This window comes from Macaca mulatta, chromosome 15 (genome assembly GCF_049350105.2).
Source record: "Macaca mulatta isolate MMU2019108-1 chromosome 15, T2T-MMU8v2.0, whole genome shotgun sequence".
NCBI classification, from domain to species: Eukaryota; Metazoa; Chordata; class Mammalia; order Primates; family Cercopithecidae; genus Macaca; species Macaca mulatta.
Genome location: NC_133420.1, coordinates 44,013,456 through 44,035,050, shown reverse-complemented (window position 1 = coordinate 44,035,050; position 21,595 = coordinate 44,013,456). Strand labels below are relative to the sequence as shown.

Genomic DNA, 21,595 nt, shown 5'->3' with positions numbered 1-21,595 from the left:
TTTTTGAGTTGTCCACGGGCGCCCTCTCGTGGACATTTGTGGAACAACAGATGTTGCTTGCAGCCGGAATCCCCAAGGCATCCTTAGAAAGCTTCCCAGTGCAGCGTGGGAGGAGGGGGCCGCCATGAATCCGTTAGAGCCAAGGGCTGGACTCTGAAGGGGAGATGTAGATGAATGACTCAGATGTGGTTTTTGCCCTTCCTGGGCTCGAGGTTTAATTGAGGAAAGATTGGAACCCTCTGAGACATAGGAGGCAGAGGGAGCGATGGCCTTGACCCAGAGAAGATTTGAATGAGAATAGAAGGGGAAAAGGTGGCTACGTAGTGGCTCACGCCTGTAATCCCAACACTTTGGAGGCTGAGGCGGGCGGATCACTTGAGATCAGGAGTTCGAGACCAGCCCGGCCAACATGGGGAAACCCCGTCTCTACTAAAAATACAAAAATTAGCCGGGGCTGGTGGCAGGTGCCTGTAGTCCCATCTACTCAGGAGGGTGAGGCAGGAGAACCGCTTGAACTGGGGAGGCGGAGGTTGCAGTGAGTTGAAATCCCACCACTGCACTTCAGGTTGGGCGGCAGAGCGAGACTCTGTCTGAAAAAATAAAAATAAATAAATAAATGGGGAGGAGGCATTCTAGGGGTGTGAGCTGAGGTTTGGAGGAGGGAACTGCATGCTGTTGGGGAAAAGCAATAAGGAGGAGAGGAACTGCAGGAGAGGAGCTGGGAAGGCAGGGCCCAGAATGCGAGGGGAGAGGCAGAGACCTTCCTCTTTGGGAGGTGAAAGTCTTGTCACCCCCACTCCACCAGGCCTCCATTTGTTGCCCCAGCTTTCTGCAATCTCGGGTACCCTGTGGAATCACTGTTCTGGCTGCCCTAGGCCCCCTCCACCTCCTCCTCCCTTAGAACCCCTTCCCACTTTGGTGATTTTTTGTGTTTCTTTAAGGGTGAGAGTGGGTTACCCGGACAGCTGGGTCCCCCTGGCAAACGAGGGACGGAGGGCAGAACGGGGCTCCCTGGAAACCAGGGGGAGCCTGGGTCCAAAGGCCAGCCGGTGAGTGAACCCCAAAGAATACACATGCCCACACAAGCATGCACACACTCACATCCACCTACATGTACAAACACATGCACACTCACACACACTAACACACTGACTCAGATGCCACCTCCTTGCTCTGTGACAGGGGATGAAATCTGAGTACCAGGTACCATTCTGCCACCCCTCAACCAGGTGGTGGGGGAGGCTGAGGAAAGAGATCTGAGTGGTCCCTTCAGAATGAGGAGAGGGTGATCACAACCAGAAGGTGGGCTCTGCTGACTCTCAGTCCAGTGCTCATTCTGTGCCTTGCTGCCTTCATCCCCGTCCCAGAGGCTACATTCAGCTCACCCCGCCTAGAAAAAGAAGGAAGAATGAACAGAGAATAAACAGGGCAAATAGAAAACACATAGCAAGCCATTTCAATACCCCAGTTAAAGCTGAGATTGTCAGAGTGGATGAAAAAGCAAGACCCAACTACATCTACTGCTATAAGAAATCCACTTCAAATATAAAGATACAAGTAGGTTAAAGATAAATATAGAAAAAGACATACTGTGCTAACATTCATCCCAAACAGCTGGAGTAGCTATTTTGATATCAGATGAAACGGACTTCAGAGCAAAGACTACTAACAGTCATAAAGAGTGTATTTTCATAATGACAAAGAAGCCAACTTATCAAAATTGTGTAAGAATCATAAATGTTTATGCATCTAACAATAGATCTTCAAAATAGTCAGGCAAAGACTGATAAAGCTACGAGGAGAAATAGACAAAATCACAATTATACCCAAGGATTTCAATATATTTCTCTCCTAATGGGTAGAACAGAAGCAAATAGAAGATCAGTAAGGATGTCTTGAACTGTATTATCAACCAACGTGACCTAATTGACATTTATAGAACACCACATCCAATATCAGCAAGATACACATTCGTTGTAAGTTCATTCAGAACATTTACCAAGACAGACACTATTTTGAACCTTAAAATCAATCAATAAATTTTATTAATAAAATATTTTAGTAATATAAACAATATAAATATTAAGTAATTTACTTAATAGTATAAATAAATATTTTATCAATACATTCTTTAAAAATTTAAAAGGATTCAAATCACACAAAGAATGTTCTCTTACCATAATGAAATTAAATTATAAATCAGTAACAGAGAGATCTGAAAAATCTCCAAATATTTGGAAACTAAGTAACAAATGTCTAAATGACCCATGGGTCAAAGAAGAAATCAAAAGGGAAGTTAGTATTTTGAATTGAATGAAAATAAAAAAAGGGCATGTAAAAATTGGCGAAATGCTGTTGATATATAGGGAGATCTTTATAGTAATAACTTCTGTGTTAGAAAAGAACAAAGGTCTCAAATAAATGGTCTCAGATTCCATCTTAAGAAACAGGGTTGGGGCTGGAGAAGGCAAATTTAAAACAAAGTAATCAGAAGGAAGAAAATAAAGAAGATCAAAAATAAACACCCCCCAAAAAAAAAGGAAAATCAAAAGTTAGCTTTTTGAGATCTGTAAAACTGATAAACCTCTTGCCAGACTTATCAGGAAACTAAAAAAAAAAAAGAGAGAGAGAGAATACAGAAGTTACTAATATCAGATCAGGGATAGGGGAGCAGTGTCACTACAGATATGACAGAAATTTAAAGGATAATAAGGGAATATTATAAACAACTTTACGCCAATAAATTTAAAGACTTGGATGAAATGGGCCCGGTGCAGTCGCTCATGCCTGTAATCCCAGCACTTTGGGAGGCCAAGGTGGGCGGATCATGAGGTCAAAAGATCGAGACCATCCTGGCCAACATGGTGAAACCCCGTCTCTATTAAAAATATAAAAATTAGCTGGGCGTGGTGGCAGGTGCGTGTACTCCCAGCTACTTGGGAGGCTAAGGCAGGAGAATCACTTGAACCCTGGAGGCAGAGCTTACAGTGAGCTGAGATCACGCCATTGCACTCCAGCCTGGGCAACGGAGCAAGACCCCGTCTCAAAAAAAAAAAAAAAAAAAAGACTTAGATGGAATGGACAAATTCCTTGAAAGACAAAACTACTGGCCAGGTGCAGTGGCTCAAGCCTGTAATCCCAGCACTTTGGGAGGCCAAGGTGGGCGGATCACAAGGTCAGGAGATCGAGACCATCCTGGCTAACACAGTGAAACCCCGTCTCTACTAAAAATACAAAAAACTAGCCGGGCGAGGTGGCGGGCGCCTGTAGTCCCAGCTACTCAGGAGGAGGCTGAGGCAGGAGAATGGCATAAACCCCGGAGGCGGAGCTTGCAGTGAGCCGAGATCACGCCACTGCATTCCAGCCTGGGGGACAGAGCAAGACTCCGTCTCAAAAAAAAAAAAAAAGAAAGACAAAACTACCAAAGGTCACTCAAGAAGAGACTGATAACCTAAATTGCCTTATATCTATTAAAGAAATCGAATTTGTGGTTAGAGCTTCCCACAAAGAAAACTCTGGGCCCAGATGCCTTCACTGGTAGATGCTACTAAACATTTACAAAAGAAATAATAACGGCCGGGTGTGGTGGCTCACACCTGTAATCCCAGCACTTTGGGAGGCTGAGGTGGGCGGATCACGAGGTCAGCAGTTCGAGACCAGCCTGACCAATATGGTGAAACCCTGTCTCTACTAACAATATGAAAAAAAAAAAAAATAGCTGGGTGTGGTGGTGCACACCTGTAATCCCAGTACTCAGGAGGCTGAGGCAGGAGAATCACTTGAACCTGGGAGATAGAGGTTGTAGTGAGCCAAGATCGCTCCATTGCACTCCAGCCTGGGCGACAGGGAGAGACTCCATCTCAAAAAAAGAAAAAAAAAGAAAGAAAAAAAGTAATAATACCAATTCTACATAACTATTCCAGAACATTGAAGAGGAGAAAAATAATTCCCAACTCTTTCCTTGAGGCTGATGTCAAAGCCAGACAAAGATATTACAAGAAAAGGAAACAATAGACCAATATGCCTCATACATATAGCTACCAGAGTTCTCAATAAAATTTTAGTTAGACGAACCTAAGAATATATAAAGATAATACATCAAGACCAAGTGGAGTTTATCTTAGAAACACAAGGATAGTATAACATTTGAAAATAAATCAATATAATTCACTATATTAACAAACTCAAAAAGAAATCCCATTTGATCATCTCAGTAGTTGCAGGAAATGCATTTGACAAAAATCTAACTCCACTTCTGATAAAAACTCTCAATAGACTAGGTATAGAAGTTCCTCAACTTGATAAAGGACATCCATGAAAAACCTAGTCAACATCATACTTGATAGTGATTGACTGAATGCTTTTTTCCAAGGAGCAGAGCAGAAACAAGTCAAGGATATCTGTCCTTACCACTTCTTTTCAACATTGTACTGGCAATTCTTGCCAGGGCAATAAGGCAAGAAAAACAAATAAGAGGCATTCATATCAAAAAGGAAGAATTAAAACGTTTCATTTGTAGAAGAAATGATTGTCTACGTAGAATAACCATTGGTATCTACAATAAAGCTACTAGAATAAGTGAATTTAACAAAATCACAGGACACCTGATCAATATGCACAAATGAATTGTGATTGTATAAACTAAGCAATATGCATAAAGGAATTGCATTTCTATACACTAATCAATGTGCACAAATGAATTGCATTTCTGTACACTAGCAACAAATGATAAGAAATGGAAATCTAAAAAGCAATACTATTTATAATAGCATAAAAACATGAAATACTTAGAGATACATCTGACAACTATATATGTACACTGAGAACTATAGAACACTGGCAAGAGAAATTGAGGAAGACTTAAATAAATGGAGATATATACTGTGGGCATATGTCAAAAGACTCAATATTAAGATATCACATTTATTCAAATTGGTGTATAGATTCAACACAATTCCAATCTAAAACTTATCAGGTTTTCATGTAGAAAATGACAAGCTGATCCTAATATACATATGAAATATAAAGGACCTAGAATAACTGAAACAACATTGAAAAAGAAGAGCAAAGTTGACGGACTAATGGCACTTGATTTCAAGACTTATTACAAATCTGCAGCCATCACGAAACTGTGGTATTGCCATAAATGAACTAATAGATCAAAGGAACAGAATAAAAGGCCCAGACATATACCATACATATATGAACAACTGTTTTGTTTTGTTTTGTTTTTTGAGATGGAGTTTCACTCTTGTTGCCCAAGCTAGAGTGCAATGGCACGATCTTGGCTCACTGCAACCTTCGCCTCTGGGTTCAAGCGATTCTCCTGCTTCAGCCTCCCAAGTAGCTGGGATTACAGGCATGCACCACCACACCCAGCTAATTTTGTATTTTTAGTAGAAACAGAGTTTCTCTATGTTAGTCAGGCTGGTCTCGAATTTCCGACCTCAGGTAATCCACCCACCTCAGCCTCCCAAATTGCTGGGATTACAGGCATCAGCCACCACGCCCAGCCTGGACAACTGATTTTTAACAAAAGCGCAAAGATGATTCAGCAAGTACAAAATAGTCTTTCCTAACAAATGGTGCCAGACAAGTGATGCCTCATAACATGTACAAAAATTAACTCAACCTGGATCATACATCTAAATGTAAAACTGAAAATTAAAACACTTCTAGAACATAGAAGGACATCTTCAAGAACTTGATAAAACAAAGATTTCTTAGATATGATACCAAAAACATGACCCATAAAAGAAAATGTGATAAATCAGACTTCAACAACATTTAAAACTTTTTCTCTTCAAAGGACACTATTAAAAGAATGAAAAGACAAGTCACATACTGGGAGAAAATATTTCTGAATCATATATCTGATTAAGGATTTGTATCCAGAACCTATAAAGAACTCTCAAAACTCAATAATAAAAATAAGCAGCCCAATTTTTAAAAACGGGCAGAAGATTTGAATAGACACTTCAAAAAAAGTATACTGATAGCAAATAAGCACATGAGAAAAAGGCTAATATCATTAGTCATTAGACAAATGCTCATTCAAACCGCAGTAAGATGCTACAGCACACCTATTAGAATAGTGAAGAGTTTTAGAAGACTAACCATACCAAGTGTTGGCAAAGACGTGGAGCAACTGAAACTTTCACACTCTGATAATGGGAATTTAAAGTGGTACAATCACTATGGAATCAGTTGGGCCGATTCTTTGAAAGTTAAGCATATCCTTACTGTGTAATCCAATCATTCCACTCATATATATTTACCCTACATAAATAAGGGCATTCGGCCACACAAAGAGTATACTTGAAGGGGCTTAGCAGCGTTATTTATAATAGCCCCAAATTGGAAAAAATCTCAAATGTGTATCAGCAGGTGACTAGATAAAGTGTGGTATATTTATACAATGAAATACAATTCATCAGTAAATGGATCGACTATTAATATATGCAACAACATAGATGATTCTCAGAATAATTAGGCTGAGTGAAAGACCTCAGATAAAAAATAGTATAGACTGTGTGGTTTCATTTATATAAAATTATAGAAAATGCAAACTAATCTGCCTGGAAAGAAAATAGATCAGTGGTTCTTGGAGATGGGAGGGTAGGCAGGAAAGAAAGATTATAAAAGGGTGTGAGGAAACTTTGGGGCTATGGGATGTTATTGTCTTGGCTGTGACAATTATAAGTGTGTATACAGAATGTCAAAACAAATCAGATTATACAATTTAAATAGTACAGTTATCATCTTCAGTTTCACTTTAGTAAGACTGTTTTTAAAATTACCCCTTCTTTGCACCTGATGGGTGTATAGGAGACAGCCATCAGAGTGCAAAAATGAACAGTTAGGACATCTCACAACTGGTTCTGTGAAACCGGTATTATCCTGATACCCCAACGAGAAAAAGGTGTCACAAGAAAGAAATCAACAGACAAATATGCCTTATGAATACAGATACAAAAATCTTTAATAAAATACGAAGAAAGCCAAATTCAGCAATATGCCTAAAGGATTCTACACCATGACAAAGTGAGATTTATCCTAGAAATGCAAAGCTGGTTCAACTGTTGGAAATCAATGTAATACACTATTAATAAAATAAAGGACAAACATTATACAGTCATCTCAATAGATGCAGAAAAAGCATTTGACAAAATCCAACACCCTTTCGTGATAAAAAAAACACAACAATCTAGGAACAGGAGGGAGCATCCTTAACCTGATGAGGAATATCTATGAAAATCCCACAGGTATCATCATATTTAATGGTAGAGGACTGAACACTTCCCCCAAGATCAGGAACAAGCCAAGGATGTCCACTGTTACCACTTCTATTCAACATTGTACTGAACAAAATGATTAGAACTAATAAACCAAAGTTTGCAGGATATAAGATCAATACACAAAAAATGTTGTTTACATATATAACATGCAAACATCAATTATATTTCTATACACTAGCAATGAACAATTCAAAAATGAAATTAATAAAACATTTCCATTTATAATGGCATCAAAGAGAATGAAATAGGAATAAATCTAACAAAAGAAGTGAAAGAAGCTGGGCATGGTGGCATGTGCCTATAGTCCCAGCTACTCAGGAGGCTGAGATGGGAGGATCTCTTGAGCCCAGGAGTTCAAGTCCAGCCTGGCCAACAGTTCAAGACCCCATCTTAAAAAAAAAAAAGTGCAAGGCATGTTCACTGAAAAATTCAAAATGTTGATGAAATAAAAGAAAACCCAAATAAATGCAAAGACATCCCATATTCATAGATCAGAAGACTTAGTATGGTTAAGATGGCTGTACTTACCACAAACGGAGCTACAGATTAAATATAATCCCTATCAAAATCCAAGCTGACTTTTTCACAAAATCTGACAAATTGATCCTAAAATTCATATGGAAATGCAAGTGGCCCAGAATACCCAAATGTTGATCTTTAAAGAAGATCAAAGTTGGACAACTCACACTTCCCAATTTCAAAACTTATTACCAAAGTATAGTAATCAAGACAGGAATAAAACCTCACATTTATGTCCATTGTTTTTAACAAGAGTGCTAGGGCAATTGAATGGGAAAAGAATTTTTTTTCAGTAAACAGTGCTGAGACGATCACACAGTCACATATCACATACCAAAGAAGTAAGTTGGACCTCTGCTTCACACCACAGGCAAAAATCAACTAAAAATGAATTACAGACCAATGTAAAGGCTAAAACTGTACAACTATTAGAAAACATAAAAACACATTTTTATAAACTTGTGTTAGTTTCTTAGCTATGACACCAAAAGCACAAGCAACAAAAGCAAAGTACATAGATTGGATTTCATCAAAATCAAAAACCTTTGTGCTTCAAAAGGCACCATCAAGAAAGTGAAAAAACTCACAGTAGGGGAGAAAGTATTTACAAATCATATATCTGATAAGGAACATGTATCTCTAATATATAAAGAACCCTTAAACTCAAGAATAAAAAGACAATCCAAATTTAAAATGGACAAAGTATTCAAGTAGACATTTTTTTCCCAAAGGAGATACACAAATATCCAATAAGCATTTATAAGACAAATCAAAGCCACCAAGAGAAGCACCAATAGCTCAATTAAGCTATTATCTTTTAAAAATGAACAGGTAGAATTTAGATTAAATGGGACCCTCTTGAACCCTGACCCCTCAGCCTACCTCCTTCAGCACTGGGTCTTGACCTGCCTGGTCTCATTGCATCCTTCCAGCCCCTTTGGGAGGGAGTATCCTATTTTACAGATGAGGAAACTGAGGCTCAGGAAAGGGAGGCGACTTCTCCTGATCTTATAATACAAGGGCTAGGAGGTTCTAACTGATGGCTTTCTGCTCATGAGCTTGAAGGCCAAGTCCCAAGAATGTGCAAGAATGGCAGGCTCCTCTGTCCCCAGGGGGCCCCAGCTCTCCCTTCTTGGCTCAGGCCCCAGCATCCCCCCTTGCCAATGGCTCTCTTAACCCTTTGCAAGATTGGGAGCAGAGGTCAGGAGAGGAGGCCAAAGGTTCCTGAAGTTATTCACACTGGGTTTGAATCTAGCGCAGTCCACAACATGGTGTCTGTGTGACTTTCAGCAAGTTCCTGCCCTCTCTGAGCCTGTTTCCTCATCTGTGAACAGGGGATATGGTGTGTCCCTGGGTTGATGTGGGAGCATGGAAGTGTGGTGGTACAGGCAAAACATGCAGCACATAACAGGCCCTCAGCGAACTGGGTTATTTTTAGGGGATCCTTCCTTAACAGAGCTTTTCAGGGCCGTGGGAGGAGGCTGCGGGTCCTGTTATTCTGTCCCTTGAAGACCTGGGACAGGAGCTCCTGAGTGTGGCAGAGCCTCCCCTGTGGAACCCCTGAGCCGGGCTCTGCTTTCTCATCTGACGGATCACAGGCTCCCCTTGGAGCACAGGTGGACTGGCAGCTATTCTGTGGGCTGTTCACACTCACTTGATTGCCTCACAGAGGAGTCACCAATATCCCTGGAGAGGCTGGGAGGGAAAAGGCAGGCCCTGAGGCCCTGGGTGGCTGGCGGGACACGCTCGCCATGACCTCACTTGCTCCATCACTTCCTGTTCTCCCCGCAGGGCGACTCTGGTGAGATGGGCTTCCCAGGAATGGCAGGTCTCTTCGGACCTAAGGTACGGACTCCCAGTGCTCACTGTTCCTCTGGGGTCCTATCCATCCACCCCATTCATTCATTTATTCATTCAACAAGTATTTATGGAGCACTGAAAACATTGGCTGGGACACAGCCAGAGTCAGGCACGAACACCCTCATCCCCCAGTACTCCAGCAGATCTAGGTTCCAAGCCCAGTTACACGATTACCTGCTCTGTGCCTTGTGCAAGTCACTTAGTCTCTCTAAGCCTTGGTTTCCTCATCTGTAAAATGGGAGCAATGACAGTAGAAGACTTGCAAAAATAAAGACCAGAGGCATATGCCGCACAGCACCGAGCCAGCACACTGCTGGTACCTGCTGAATAATTGTAGGTGCTTCTTACTCCTTCTGGGGCCTCTCAGGTAAGGCCTCTCTTGACAGGGAGGGCAGAGGTTGGCAGACCCTAGGAGTGAGGGAGCTGTGGGGGCCCTTTACCCAGCGGCTGCCAAGTACAGACAGCCCTTTCTCCGCTTCCCACAGGGCCCCCCTGGAGACATCGGCTTCAAAGGCATCCAGGGTCCTCGGGGGCCACCCGGTTTGATGGTGAGTCCCCTTCCTGCTGTCGCAGCAGAGATGATTGTTCTAGGCCCAATCTTCATCCTCCTCGATTCTTGAGTCCTCTCTGCCCACAGGCTTGGTTCCCACCTTCACTCCTGCCATTCCCGCCAGCTTGGCCCCCATCCTTCCCTCCTTCCACTCTTGAAGCCCACCCCTAGGCATACAGGAGGGGCTCAGGAGATGCATGGCCTGGTCTCCCTTCCACTCCCTTGCGATGCTCGGGCCGCTCTCCACACGCTTCCCGGTGTCTGTTCCCCAGGCCCTGGAACAAGGACACATGAGCCTTTCTGTCTCCTTTAGGGAAAGGAAGGCATCATCGGGCCCCTCGGAATCCTGGGACCTTCGGGACTCCCGGTATGTGCAGGGGTTGGGCAGGAAGACTCCTGGCTCCGGATTGACTGTGTGACTCAGTGCCAGTCTGAGCTTCAGTTTCCCCATCTGGAAATGGGGCTTCCCCTCTGGGCCCTGTCTCACTAGGCCGTGGTTTGTTGCAGGGTCCGAAGGGTGACAAAGGCAGCCGTGGGGACTGGGTAAGTGGATGGGCTGGGGCTGAGGGGCGCAGCACTGCAGGGGTGGGGGAGGGGTGGGCTACCAGGGTGGGGCCATGGCTCAGCCAGGTTCCCTAACTCTCTCCCCTGCTTCTGTCTCCCTCCAGGGATTGCAAGGTCCGAGGGTGAGTGGGCTGGGCATGAGGGCTGTGGGGCAGGGCACGGGGCGGGCAGCCTGCGTTCTCCTCCCGGTGGCACATTCTCTCCCTCCGGACCTCCGTCATCCCGTCTGTGCCAGAGGAACCATTGTCCCAGGGGCCCAGGTCTGCTTGAGGAGGGACTGGGATGGGGAGAGATGAAGACCCTGTGGACCAGGGCTCACTCCTCTTCTCTTGTTCCCCCAGGGTCCTCCTGGCCCCAGAGGGCGGCCCGGCCCCCCGGTAGGTAACTGAGTGCTGGGTGCATCTTGGACTCCTGGGGTGTTTCTTTGAAGGAGACTCAAGGCTTCACCAGCAGACTAAGCCTTGACCCTGAACCTCACAGGGTTCACATGCTTCTTGTAGCCCAAAGACTCCTAGGAGAGTATAGGACATCCCCCAAACATTCACTTTTGCCTACGTGGGGTAACGCCTAGGGGCCAGGCCTCCAGAAAAGCATAGACCAGCCCAGTGGGGCCCACCAGGCCTCTGGAAGAGCAGAGGCCAGCTTGGCAGGTCCTGCATGCTTTGATGGCCTCCCTGGTCTCCTGACACACTTCCAGATTGCAGCACACTGTCCGCGTCATTTGACTGACCCACTGTCTTCTTTTGCAGGGTCCTCCAGGGGGTCCTATCCAATTGGTAAGTTGGAAACATTCTCTTTTGCCTACTTGGGGTAAGGCCTGAGGAGTTCGGGGGAAGAGGTCACTGGCCCTCTCTGGCCCTGGTGGCTAGAGCCCTAAGCTGGGTCTAGGGATGCCCAGGTCCTTTTGTCACTTCATAATGGAGACTTGGACTTGGAAGTAACAGAAAGAGCCCTGGGCCAGGAGGCAGGAAACCTAAGTTTTTGACATGCCCCTGACTGAATCTGGGAAGATGCTCCAGCCACTGGGTTCATGGCCCTACCTGTGTACTCCGTACACGTAGGCTGATCGCAAGGGTGCGTACATCTCAGATTGTGAATCCAAAGAGAGTTGGGGCCAGGCATGGTGGCTCATGCCTGTAATCCCAGCACTTTGGGAGGCCGAGGCAAGCAGATCACCTGAGGTCAGGAGTTCGAGATCAGCCTGGCCAACATGGTGAAACCCCATCTCTACTAAAAATACATAATTAGTCAGGCATGGTGGGTGGCACCTGTAATCCCAGCTACAGGAGAGGCTGAAGCAGGAGAATCGCTTGAACCCAGGAGGAGGAGGAGGCTGTAGTGACTCAAGATCGAGCCACTGCACTCCAGCCTGGGCAACAGACCAAAACTCCATCTCAAAAAGAAACAAAAAACAAAAAAACAAAGAGAGTCGGGCCAGGGGGCGGATTGAGGCCCCTTCGTTCCTCCCTGGTGGCCACTGTGGCACTGTCTGAGAGCATGACACCTCCCAAGCCCTGTGACAAGTCCATCCACATTTCACTATTGCACGGTAGCTAGACGACTATTATCATCAAGCCCCGAGAGCGTCCCAGGGCATGGCCTCGAGGAAAGACTGAATGGGCCAGGAGCCCTTGAGCCATGTGTCACTCAGAAGCTCTGCTCTCCTCATGCCTGCTCTCACTGCCCCTCCCTCTGCACCGTCCTGAAAGACAGAGTGACAGCTCTGGCCTCTCCTCTGCAGCCTTCCCTTGTCCTTCTCATCAGTAAGAAAGGCAAGGAAAGGAAAGTGAAAAGATCCAGGAAAAACAGAAAATTAGAGGATTTTGCATTTTTTTTTTTGAATAATCACTACTAATACTGATTGAGTGCTTGCTCAATGCCAGACACCATTAGAAGTGCTTTTTCTTTTTTGAGACGCAGTCTTGATGTGTCACCCAGGCGGGAGTGCAGTGGCATGAACTCGTCTCACTGCAACCTCCTCCTCCCAGGTTCGAGCAATTCTCCTGCCTCAACCTCTCCTGCAGCTGGGATTATAGGCGCGCACCACCACGCCCAGCTAATTTTTGTATTTTGGTAGAGACGGGGTTTCACCATGTTGGCCAGGCTGGTCTTGAACTCCTGACCTCAAGCCATCTGCCCACCTCGGCCTCCCAAAGTGCTGGGATTACAGGCATGAGCCACCGCGCCCGGGTTACAGGTGCTTTTCATGTATTCACTCATGTGTCCCTTTCAGCAGTTCTTGTGAGGGAGTTTTATTATCAGGTCCATTTTCAAGATGAAAGAACTGAGGAAGGGAGTTAAGTAGCTTTCCCCAGATTACGCAGTTAGTAAGTGTCAGGTCTGGGATGTGACCCTGAGGAGTAGCTCCAGAGTCCCCGGTTCTGGACCCCAGGCCTGGGCTTTTGCTGTTTTCATGGCAAGAACACAGCTATGTCTCTGCCAAGCCCAGTGGCAGGGCCAATTGGGGGTGCAAAGTTATATTAGACCATTAGAGTGCGAGCCAAAGGAGAAACATGGGGACTGGGGGCATAGAGAAAGGGGCCTCCCTCGTCTTAGCCTGGAGTCAGAAGCTTCGGGAGAGGCTTCCCATCACAACTGACATCTGTAGGATGAGTCTAGGGCAGGTTTTCTGAGACAGTGCAACTGACATTTGCATAATTCTTTGCTGTGAGTGACTGTCCTGGAGGATGTTTAGCAGAATTCCTGGCCTCTAACCATGAGATGCAAGTAGTACCCCCACCCCCAGCTTGAACAACCAAACTGTCTCCAGATATTGCCAAATATCCCCTGGTGGGGCATCATGGCCTCTCCTTGAGAAGCACTGGTAGAGGAGATAGCCAGATGGTGCATTGAAGGGAGGGAGAAGTCCTCCAGGCAATGAGAACAGCATGAGCAAAGGCCCCATGGCCAGATGGAGCATGGTATTTAGGAACTTAGAAGTACTATAGTGCGGCTGGTGCCAGAGCACATATGAGGGAGAGGAAAGAGACATACATGGCTCAAGGCCACAGTGTTCAAACTGGGTCTTATAACCATGTTGAGGAGGGAATGGCAGGATCAGCTTTGACTATCTGCAAAGAGAGGAAAGACCAAGAAAAGAGGACATATGACTTGGCTAAGATCCTGCCAGGGAATGTGGCCCTGGGGCTCCCGCCTGATGGGTGTGGAGAACCCTGGGGGGCCACGATGCATACCCTGTCTTTTCCCTGCCCAGCAACAAGATGATCTTGGGGTAGCTTTCCAGACGTGGATGGACACCAGTGGAGCACTCAGACCAGAGGTATCTCCAGGGGCTCTCCCCACACGGGATCCCTTCCTGGGAGAAACACAAATAGATAATGGCCCCACGTGTGGTCAGTGCCCTCCACGTGGCCTGCATGGAGCATTTCAGAGTCCTGGTCTTGGTGGCATCTCACATCCACAAATGGGGGTTGGTACTGAGGCTCAGAGTGGGCAGTGAGTCCAAGGTCCCATGGCCAGTGCAGGCAGAGCAAGGCCAGAAAGAGGCCCTGAGCCCTTGAGCTTTCCCCGGAGGCCTCTCAGAGTCTCCGAGTTCTTGCTGGCTGGAGTCAGGCAGAGAAGCTTGCCCACAGCCCACAGCAGCTTCCCAGGGCTCACCCCCACGTTTCTTCAGGAGCAAGCAGCTCATGGTTAGCCCATGGGGCTCTGCTAAGACCCTGGCCTGTGGTCAGCTCAGCTCCAAGACTCCAGGCTGAGAAGGGACTCCTATGTCCTCTAGTCCAGCCTTGGTCTGGAGCCCCCTTTGCGGCCTTGCCTTCTCCACATGATGGGGAACTTGCCCCCAGCTCAGACCGCCTACGAACATTTCTGCTTATTCCTTGTGCTGGATGCTGAGACAGATGGATGGCCAGTCACAGCCTTGACTTTCAGAGGGCTCACAGTCTAGGGTGGAGGACAGCGTGGATGAGCCCCTTACCATCTATCCGGGGAGGTCCACTCTTTCCTGTGGAAAGAGAGGGGGACGCCCAGGATCCAGTGCGGCTGGAAAAGGGAAGCATTCCCTTCCATCTCTAGAGGCCAGTGATGCCGCACAGGAGAGCGCTGATCTGCAACATCCTTAACAAGATGAAGGAAAGTGGCTCCATTTATCAAGCATCTCCTACCCACTCTGCATTGGCGGTAGAATAGAGGCTTATTTCTCATGCACATAAAAGTTAATTGGCGTGTTGATGAGAGACCTCGGCTACCTGCCAGGGGCTCTGCCCTCTTCCTCTCCCACTCATGGCCCCCAAGGTCACTCCACACCAGGGGGAGGCACCATCAGGGAAAAAGAGTGTAGAGAATTGTGCAGGAGGGTCTCTGGGCCAGACCTCTATGGGGCTGGCATCACTCCACTTCCATCCCGTTGGCTAGAGTACAAATAAGGCTGGAGATGTCGTCTGTCCAGGCAGAAGAAATGGATTGGGTGAGCGGCTGCTGGTTTCTGACACACGTCCACACATGCGTGCACACACATGCACACACACACGTGACCTCTGCCACCCCCAGTGGAAGAAGGGTTTATTTAGCTCTGATTTGTAGCTCTGGAAGCTGAGGCTTAAGGGAGAATTCTGGCCAGGGTAACCCTGAATGGCCGGCTCTTTAGCATCCGTTGTCCACTCCTGCCCCCTAGTGGAGAACTGCTCCTTCTCTGAGCTGAAGTCCTCCCAGCGCTTGTGCCTGCTGGCCCCAGTCCCGTCTCCTGGTGCCTCACAGAGACCCTGGCTCCCACCCTAGGGGAGCCCAGTGGGGGCTGTGTGCCTCCCAAGTAAGCTCCCCCCAGCACCTCACCTTCCTCCACAGATAGAGATTGGGGGCCGCTTTGCAGATAGAGATTGGGGGCCGCTGCCGAGTGTTCCATGCACCCTCGCCTGCCTTATTCACAGGGCTCTGCCTGTCCCGTATCAGAGAACATGGTCTGACCCTGAGCTCTTTTCAAGCCTCTGAGCCATCGTGATAGCCCCTCCTCCTGCACTTTGTCCCTGGCCCATTTTCTTTTTTTTTTTTTTTTTTTTTGAGACGGAGTCTCGCTCTGTCGCCCAGGCTGGAGTGCACTGGCCGGATCTCAGCTCACTGCAAGCTCCGCCTCCCGGGTTCACGCCATTCTCCTGCCTCAGCCTCCCGAGTAGCTGGGACTACAGGCGCCCGCCACCTCGCCCGGCTAAGTTTTTGTATTTTTTTTTAGTAGAGACGGGGTTTCACCGTGTCAGCCAGGATGGTCTCGATCTCCTGACGTCGTGATCCGCCCGTCTCGGCCTCCCAAAGTGCTGGGATTACAGGCTTGAGCCACCGCGCCCGGCCATCCTGGCCCATTTTCTTATCTGCAAAATAGAGAGAAGCCCAACCCCTGCTCTAGCCATGACCGTGGAACCGAGATATCTCCCAGGTCATGAGAAACTGGGGCTGTGGAGGCTTGGACCCCAGGCTGGACCAGGACCCTAAGGTCCCAGTGGCCACCCTCTCCTCATGACAGGGTTACAGCTATCCGGACCGGCTGGTGCTTGACCAGGGAGGAGAGATCTTTAAAACCTTACACTACCTCAGCAACCTCATCCAGAGCATTAAGACGCCCCTGGGCACCAAAGAGAACCCCGCCCGGGTCTGCAGGGACCTCATGGACTGTGAGCAGAAGATGGTGGATGGTGAGAAAGCTTCCTGCCGGGGGTGGGAGCACCTGGCATCGGGGAGCTCGGGAAGGTGGAGTATTTGATTTCCGCCTCATTCTGGCTGAGTTTTTGTCCTCGGTGAGACAGACACACTGGCAGTCATTTATTCACTCGACAGTCACAGAGCCTCACAATATACCAAACTTTGTGCTTCCTGGGGTGGGGGGAATACAGAGGAGTGGTCTCACCCTTCCAGAGCCCCCAGATCCACATGCTGGGAATGACCATTTCAGTGCAAAGAGACAAGAGCTCTGGCAGAAAAAGCCCCTGAGGCTACAAGAGTCCTCACCCCCGGGCCCATCCTGTCACAGGCTCCTGGGCGAGCCAGGATTTCCCCCTTTCTGAGCATGAGGACTCTCCTCTCTCATGTGTGAGCTGGTGTGCTGTGAAGGACAAGCTGAGCCAGACAGACCTGAGTTCCAATGTCAGTCCTGCCTCACACTGGGTCTGTGAGCTGGGGCAAGCCATGGCCGCCCTTACCTCCTCTGTACAAGCGGCTGGGTCTAGATGGCCGGTTGTTCCACTCTTGAGCTGCAAAGCCTTTGGCTTCCTGAGAAGGCCAGTGGGGAGCCATATGTGAGCAGCAGCGCTGCCCGATGGGGTGGGAGCCCGGACTCCTACCCTCCCCTGGCCGGCCCTAGGAGGAGCCCTAGGCCTGAAGAATCCATTCGACTAGATGATCCCCAGTCCCTTGTGCAAGTGGCCCAGCCTCTCTCAATGTCAGTTGTCTCCTCTGTAAAATGGATACCTCCCAGTAGCAACATAGGCAAGTACTTAGCCCTATGACCCCCTTCTTGGGGCTCTGCCAGCTCTGAGCTCTGCCCAGAAGGTTTCCTTCGATCTCTTGGTTGGAGGAATCCCTTTTCTGCCCACCCACGCTGACTTCATGCTCACCTGGGGCTCGGCAGGTCACAAGATGCAGGGTCCATCTGCAGAACCAAGGTCTGGGCTCATCCCCAGATACGTACATCACCTCCATCCCACACTGCCTGCAGGTACCTACTGGGTGGATCCAAACCTTGGCTGCTCATCCGACACCATTGAAGTCTCCTGCAACTTCACGCATGGTGGACAGACGTGTCTCAAACCCATCACGGCCTCCAAGGTACCCATCAGCTCTCGCACTGCCCCTCAGGCTGTCTCTCTCTATCCCCAGCCTGCCCTGGCCACAGCCAACCCAGGTTCTGTTCCGAGCTGTGCCTGTCTTACTGCATGCCCTTGGGAAAGTTTTCTCCTCCTTCCGAGACTCAGTTTCCTTATCTATAAATTGGGAGTGAGTCAGACTAATCTGTGGTTTCCAAACCCTTTCGAGTCATATGATGCTGATGATTCTTTCTTCAAATAGAATCTTCTGCCTAATCTCTAAAGCAGAGCAGTTGGCCAAGCTGGCCTGGCTTGGGGAACCATGAATAATCATCTGCGTGAAATAAAAGAGAAAACTAGCGTGATGTTCAGCTGAAGCATGTTGCATGAATTGTGTATGCAGATACTTAACTCATGTTCAGTGCCTGCATGCCACGTGCCTGTTTCTGGGCTGAGCATTTTAGGTGGTAGAGGGTCACTGAACAACACACCAAGGCAGGTGGCACGTGGGACCTGACAGCTCCCTCGCACAGGGGTCCTCAGTGGATTGTGGGTCTGTAGTTCCACTAAGCCTTCTGAATTTGGGGGCAATTTATGCCACAATGAGAAGCTGCTCTGGCTTCAGGGGAAAGGAATCCTCCCATTTCATCAGCCACACCCCCTGGGAGATGCCTTGCGCTGACTGGGTTAGACTGGCAGTTTGAGAATCTCTAGGAGAGGCAGCCAGCCAGCTGCCAGGTCTTTGCTGGGTCCCTATCATGTGCCAGGCCCTCAGCCAGGACAGGGAAGTCAGACTCGAAACTGCCCATTCGGCCAGAGCTCACTGTCCAGCAGGGACTTGGTGGCCTCCACAGGCTCTCTTCCCTGGTGACTCGAAGGTTTTGGGGTCACGCAGCAAACCTGCCTAGCAGAGGGGTGAGGCTGGAGTTGGCGCCTGGGTTGGCAGCATGAATGCCCGACTGGGTCACCTTCCCCATCAGAAACAATGGCAGTGAGAGGCCCTGGCTCTGTGTGGGAAAGCGCTGAAGCCGTAAATCCTGCCCTGTTGTTTGTTCTCAGGTCTGCCATTTCCGGCAGCACCCCACCCCGCCTCACAGGGGTCTTGGGACTTAGGAAGGGTCTAGAAAGCACCTCTTATTTCCTCTGCACTCCATGAGCCTCTCAGTCTTGGGCAAAACCCTCTCCCTCGCTGAGCCCCTGGATCCTGGCTCAGCCCAAAGACCCCCGATACAGTAGGGGAGTGGATCAGATGACATCAAGACCTTTGAAGCTCTAGCTCTGGACTCAGGCAGGCCCTTCCCGCTTACACAGCCAAGAACCTGTGAGACCAGCTCACGCAGACCTTAGTTTCCCTGTCTATCAAGGGGGCACACGTCTGGGAGCATTTCAGGAAATGCTTGCCCGGAAGGGGCCTATCCCTGTTCCCTCGTTAGAGAAGCAGGGAACTCTTGGTGTGTGTGTTGCAGGGGGCAGGCAGTCTGAGCTGCTCACTGCCATTGCTTCTCTACAGGTCGAGTTTGCCATCAGCCGGGTCCAGATGAATTTCCTGCACCTGCTAAGCTCTGAGGTGACCCAGCATATCACCATCCACTGCCTTAACATGACTGTGTGGCAGGAGGGCACTGGGCAGACCCCAGCCAAGCAGGCCGTGCGCTTCCGGGCCTGGAACGGACAGATTTTTGAAGCTGGGGGTCAGTTCCGGCCCGAGGTGTCCATGGATGGCTGCAAGGTAACTCTCAGAGCCCCTCCTAGACCCCTCATGTGGGGACAACTGGAAAAACACCTGTTTGGAAAAATTTCTATTTTTTAGAAATTTTTCTATAATAGAGTGTTTCTATTATAAGATCATATCTAACATTTTATACTATAATACATTAATGTGATAGATATAATTTTATCTTTGTGTAATATAACAGTTTTCTAAAACCGTTTTTATTCACTTTCCTCTCTGGGAAGCTCTGAGGGGAGGTCTGGGCTGGTAAAAATTCTTCGGGCTGGTAGATGTTATGCTTACTTGCAAGGCTCTTTCAAAGAAGATATGTTTCTTCTCCCTGCTACCACCCTAGTCAGGCTAGTTTCTTCTCAATGTATGTTTTGGTCATTTTCAAATGCCCTGAACAGGGTGGGTTGTCAGGGGAAGGGAAGACAGAAAGTTGAGAGGAGACAAAAATCAGTTTTATAGGACTAAACAAAACTAATAATACCACACAGTGTTCATGAGGATGTGGGGAAACCAACAATCTTGCATGAAGCTATTGGAAAAAAATAAATTGGTAGAGGCTTTCTGGATAGCAGCTCTAATATATATCCAAAACCTTAGAAAGGTACTTATTTTGGGGGGAGCTAAGCTATGAAGACACAAAGGCATAAGAATGGTACAACAGAATTTGGGGACTTGGGGAAAAGGGTGGGAGAGGGGTGAGGGATAAAAGACTACACATTGGGTACCGTGTACACTAAAGACCTTATTCATGTAACCAAACACCACCTGTTCCCCAAAAACTTATTGAAGAAATAAATATATATATATATATTAAATATATATATATTTAATAAATAAATATATATATATATATATATATATGAGATGTACTTGTTTTTTGGTCTAGCAATTTTAGAACAATCCTTCTGGAATTTGTTCTAGGGAAATAATTAAGAATGTGCACAAAGGTTTAGTTACAGTGATGTTCATGACAGCGTTACTTATAAGAATAAAAAAAGTGGAAGCAATCTAAATGTGCCATATAGGTCATTGCTACAGTGAAATATGGTATAGCCGTTAAAAATTGTGAGGAAAGATGGAAGGAAAAATGCTCATGATGTATGATGAGAACCACAATGGATGTACGTGTGCACTTTTCCTTCCGCTTTCAGGTCCAAGACGGCCGCTGGCATCAGACACTCTTCACCTTCCGGACCCAAGACCCCCAACAGCTGCCCATCGTCAGTGTGGACAACCTCCCTCCTGCCTCATCAGGGAAGCAGTACCGCCTGGAAGTTGGACCTGCGTGCTTCCTCTGACCTCTGACCTCTTGGCCCCTCTAGGCCTCATGGAGGAGGGAAGAGGAAGAGGCAAGGGGAGGGTACCGAGGGGCAGATAGCTCCAGGAGAGGCAGCTCCCCTGCCCAAGAGTCCTTGGGCAGACCCCAGCTGTTGTCTGCCCGGTAGAAGTGGGTGGGGGTAGGAGGGGATAGGGTATCCTTGGGAACAATGGATCCCAGCTTAGCCCCAAAGACCAACCAAAGAGCCAGCCAGAGCAAGCTGGACCTGCAACCTGCCTGAGCCCCATGGCCTCTCAGCTCTGCGGCCACCCCCTTCCCTCCCCAGCTTCCTGCCCAAAGAGCCCCACATTCAAGCCAACTTGAGGGAAGGGGGCATCTCGTCAGCTGGTCCCTGCTAGGGAGCTATTGATGTGCAATATTAGAAAGGAGACATGAAAAAAGGAGAAAAGGAAAGACAGAAGTATATATATATATTATTTAAACAAACAAAAAGAAGGTGCGTTACTATTTTTTTTTCACCCGGGAAAGAGGTGAGAGGATGGGAAGGAGCAGCCAGGCGTGGGAAGCGGCGAGATCCTCGGGCTGGGGGTGCCCATGTTTGCTACCTCCCACTGTGAAATCGCTGGTGCTCGCAATCGTCTCTCATAGTGTATGTGTTTTTTTTTAAGGAAAAAAAAGAAACAACCCTATTTAAGATTCTGAAGGTGCTACCATTATTTTGCCACAGACTTTGGAGAAACTTTTGGATGTAGCGTATCATCCACATCTTTCTCTCTCCTCCAAATGACAAAGTTTGGGGAATTTTTCAATTTTCTTAGCATCGCCCTTGTGCTCATCAGGTAATCTGCTAAGGAGGAAAAAAGAAAAGAAAAAAGGAAAAAAAAAAAAAAAAAGCAAAACAAAACAAAACAAAAAAAAACCCTACCAGAAACCAGAAGTAGAGAGATTTCCCTTATAACTTATGGACTTTGAAATGTCTGTCCTTTTAAGGCAGCAGGGAGGCCTGGGTGTGAAGCATGTTGGCTTGGCCCTTCACGGTCCTGGAGGGAGGTG

General features: G+C 47.5%; 1 protein-coding gene and 1 long non-coding RNA gene across 9 annotated transcripts in view; one reads left to right on the top strand and one right to left on the bottom strand.

Annotated features, from left to right (window-relative positions):
• Nucleotides 1-21,223, top strand: part of COL27A1 (collagen type XXVII alpha 1 chain) — a 156,942-nt gene extending 135,719 nt beyond the window's left edge. For 6 of the 8 annotated variants that reach the window (XM_077968245.1, XM_015117009.3, XM_077968244.1 and 3 more), the window contains 13 exons: nt 942-1,049; nt 9,609-9,662; nt 10,163-10,225; nt 10,541-10,594; nt 10,735-10,770; nt 10,896-10,913; nt 11,133-11,168; nt 11,541-11,567; nt 14,006-14,071; nt 16,265-16,433; nt 17,453-17,562; nt 19,051-19,269; nt 20,415-21,223. In XM_077968245.1, coding sequence (XP_077824371.1) covers nt 942-1,049; nt 9,609-9,662; nt 10,163-10,225; nt 10,541-10,594; nt 10,735-10,770; nt 10,896-10,913; nt 11,133-11,168; nt 11,541-11,567; nt 14,006-14,071; nt 16,265-16,433; nt 17,453-17,562; nt 19,051-19,269; nt 20,415-20,561 — 1,107 coding nt within the window. In that variant the 3' untranslated portion in view covers nt 20,562-21,223. Of the gene's footprint in view, nt 1-941; nt 1,050-9,608; nt 9,663-10,162; nt 10,226-10,540; nt 10,595-10,734; nt 10,771-10,895; nt 10,914-11,132; nt 11,169-11,540; nt 11,568-14,005; nt 14,072-16,264; nt 16,434-16,768; nt 17,166-17,452; nt 17,563-19,050; nt 19,270-20,414 lie in introns of those variants that run through there. The other 2 variants (XM_077968246.1, XM_077968247.1) reach the window with 2 other exon arrangements.
• Nucleotides 454-15,713, bottom strand: LOC144335154 (uncharacterized). The gene is made up of 3 exons (XR_013405637.1): nt 15,583-15,713; nt 1,297-1,390; nt 454-590 (listed from the first exon to the last, which is right to left on the bottom strand). It is a non-coding gene; the product is annotated as an uncharacterized LOC144335154 (long non-coding RNA).
• Nucleotides 21,224-21,595: the final 372 nt, after the last annotated feature.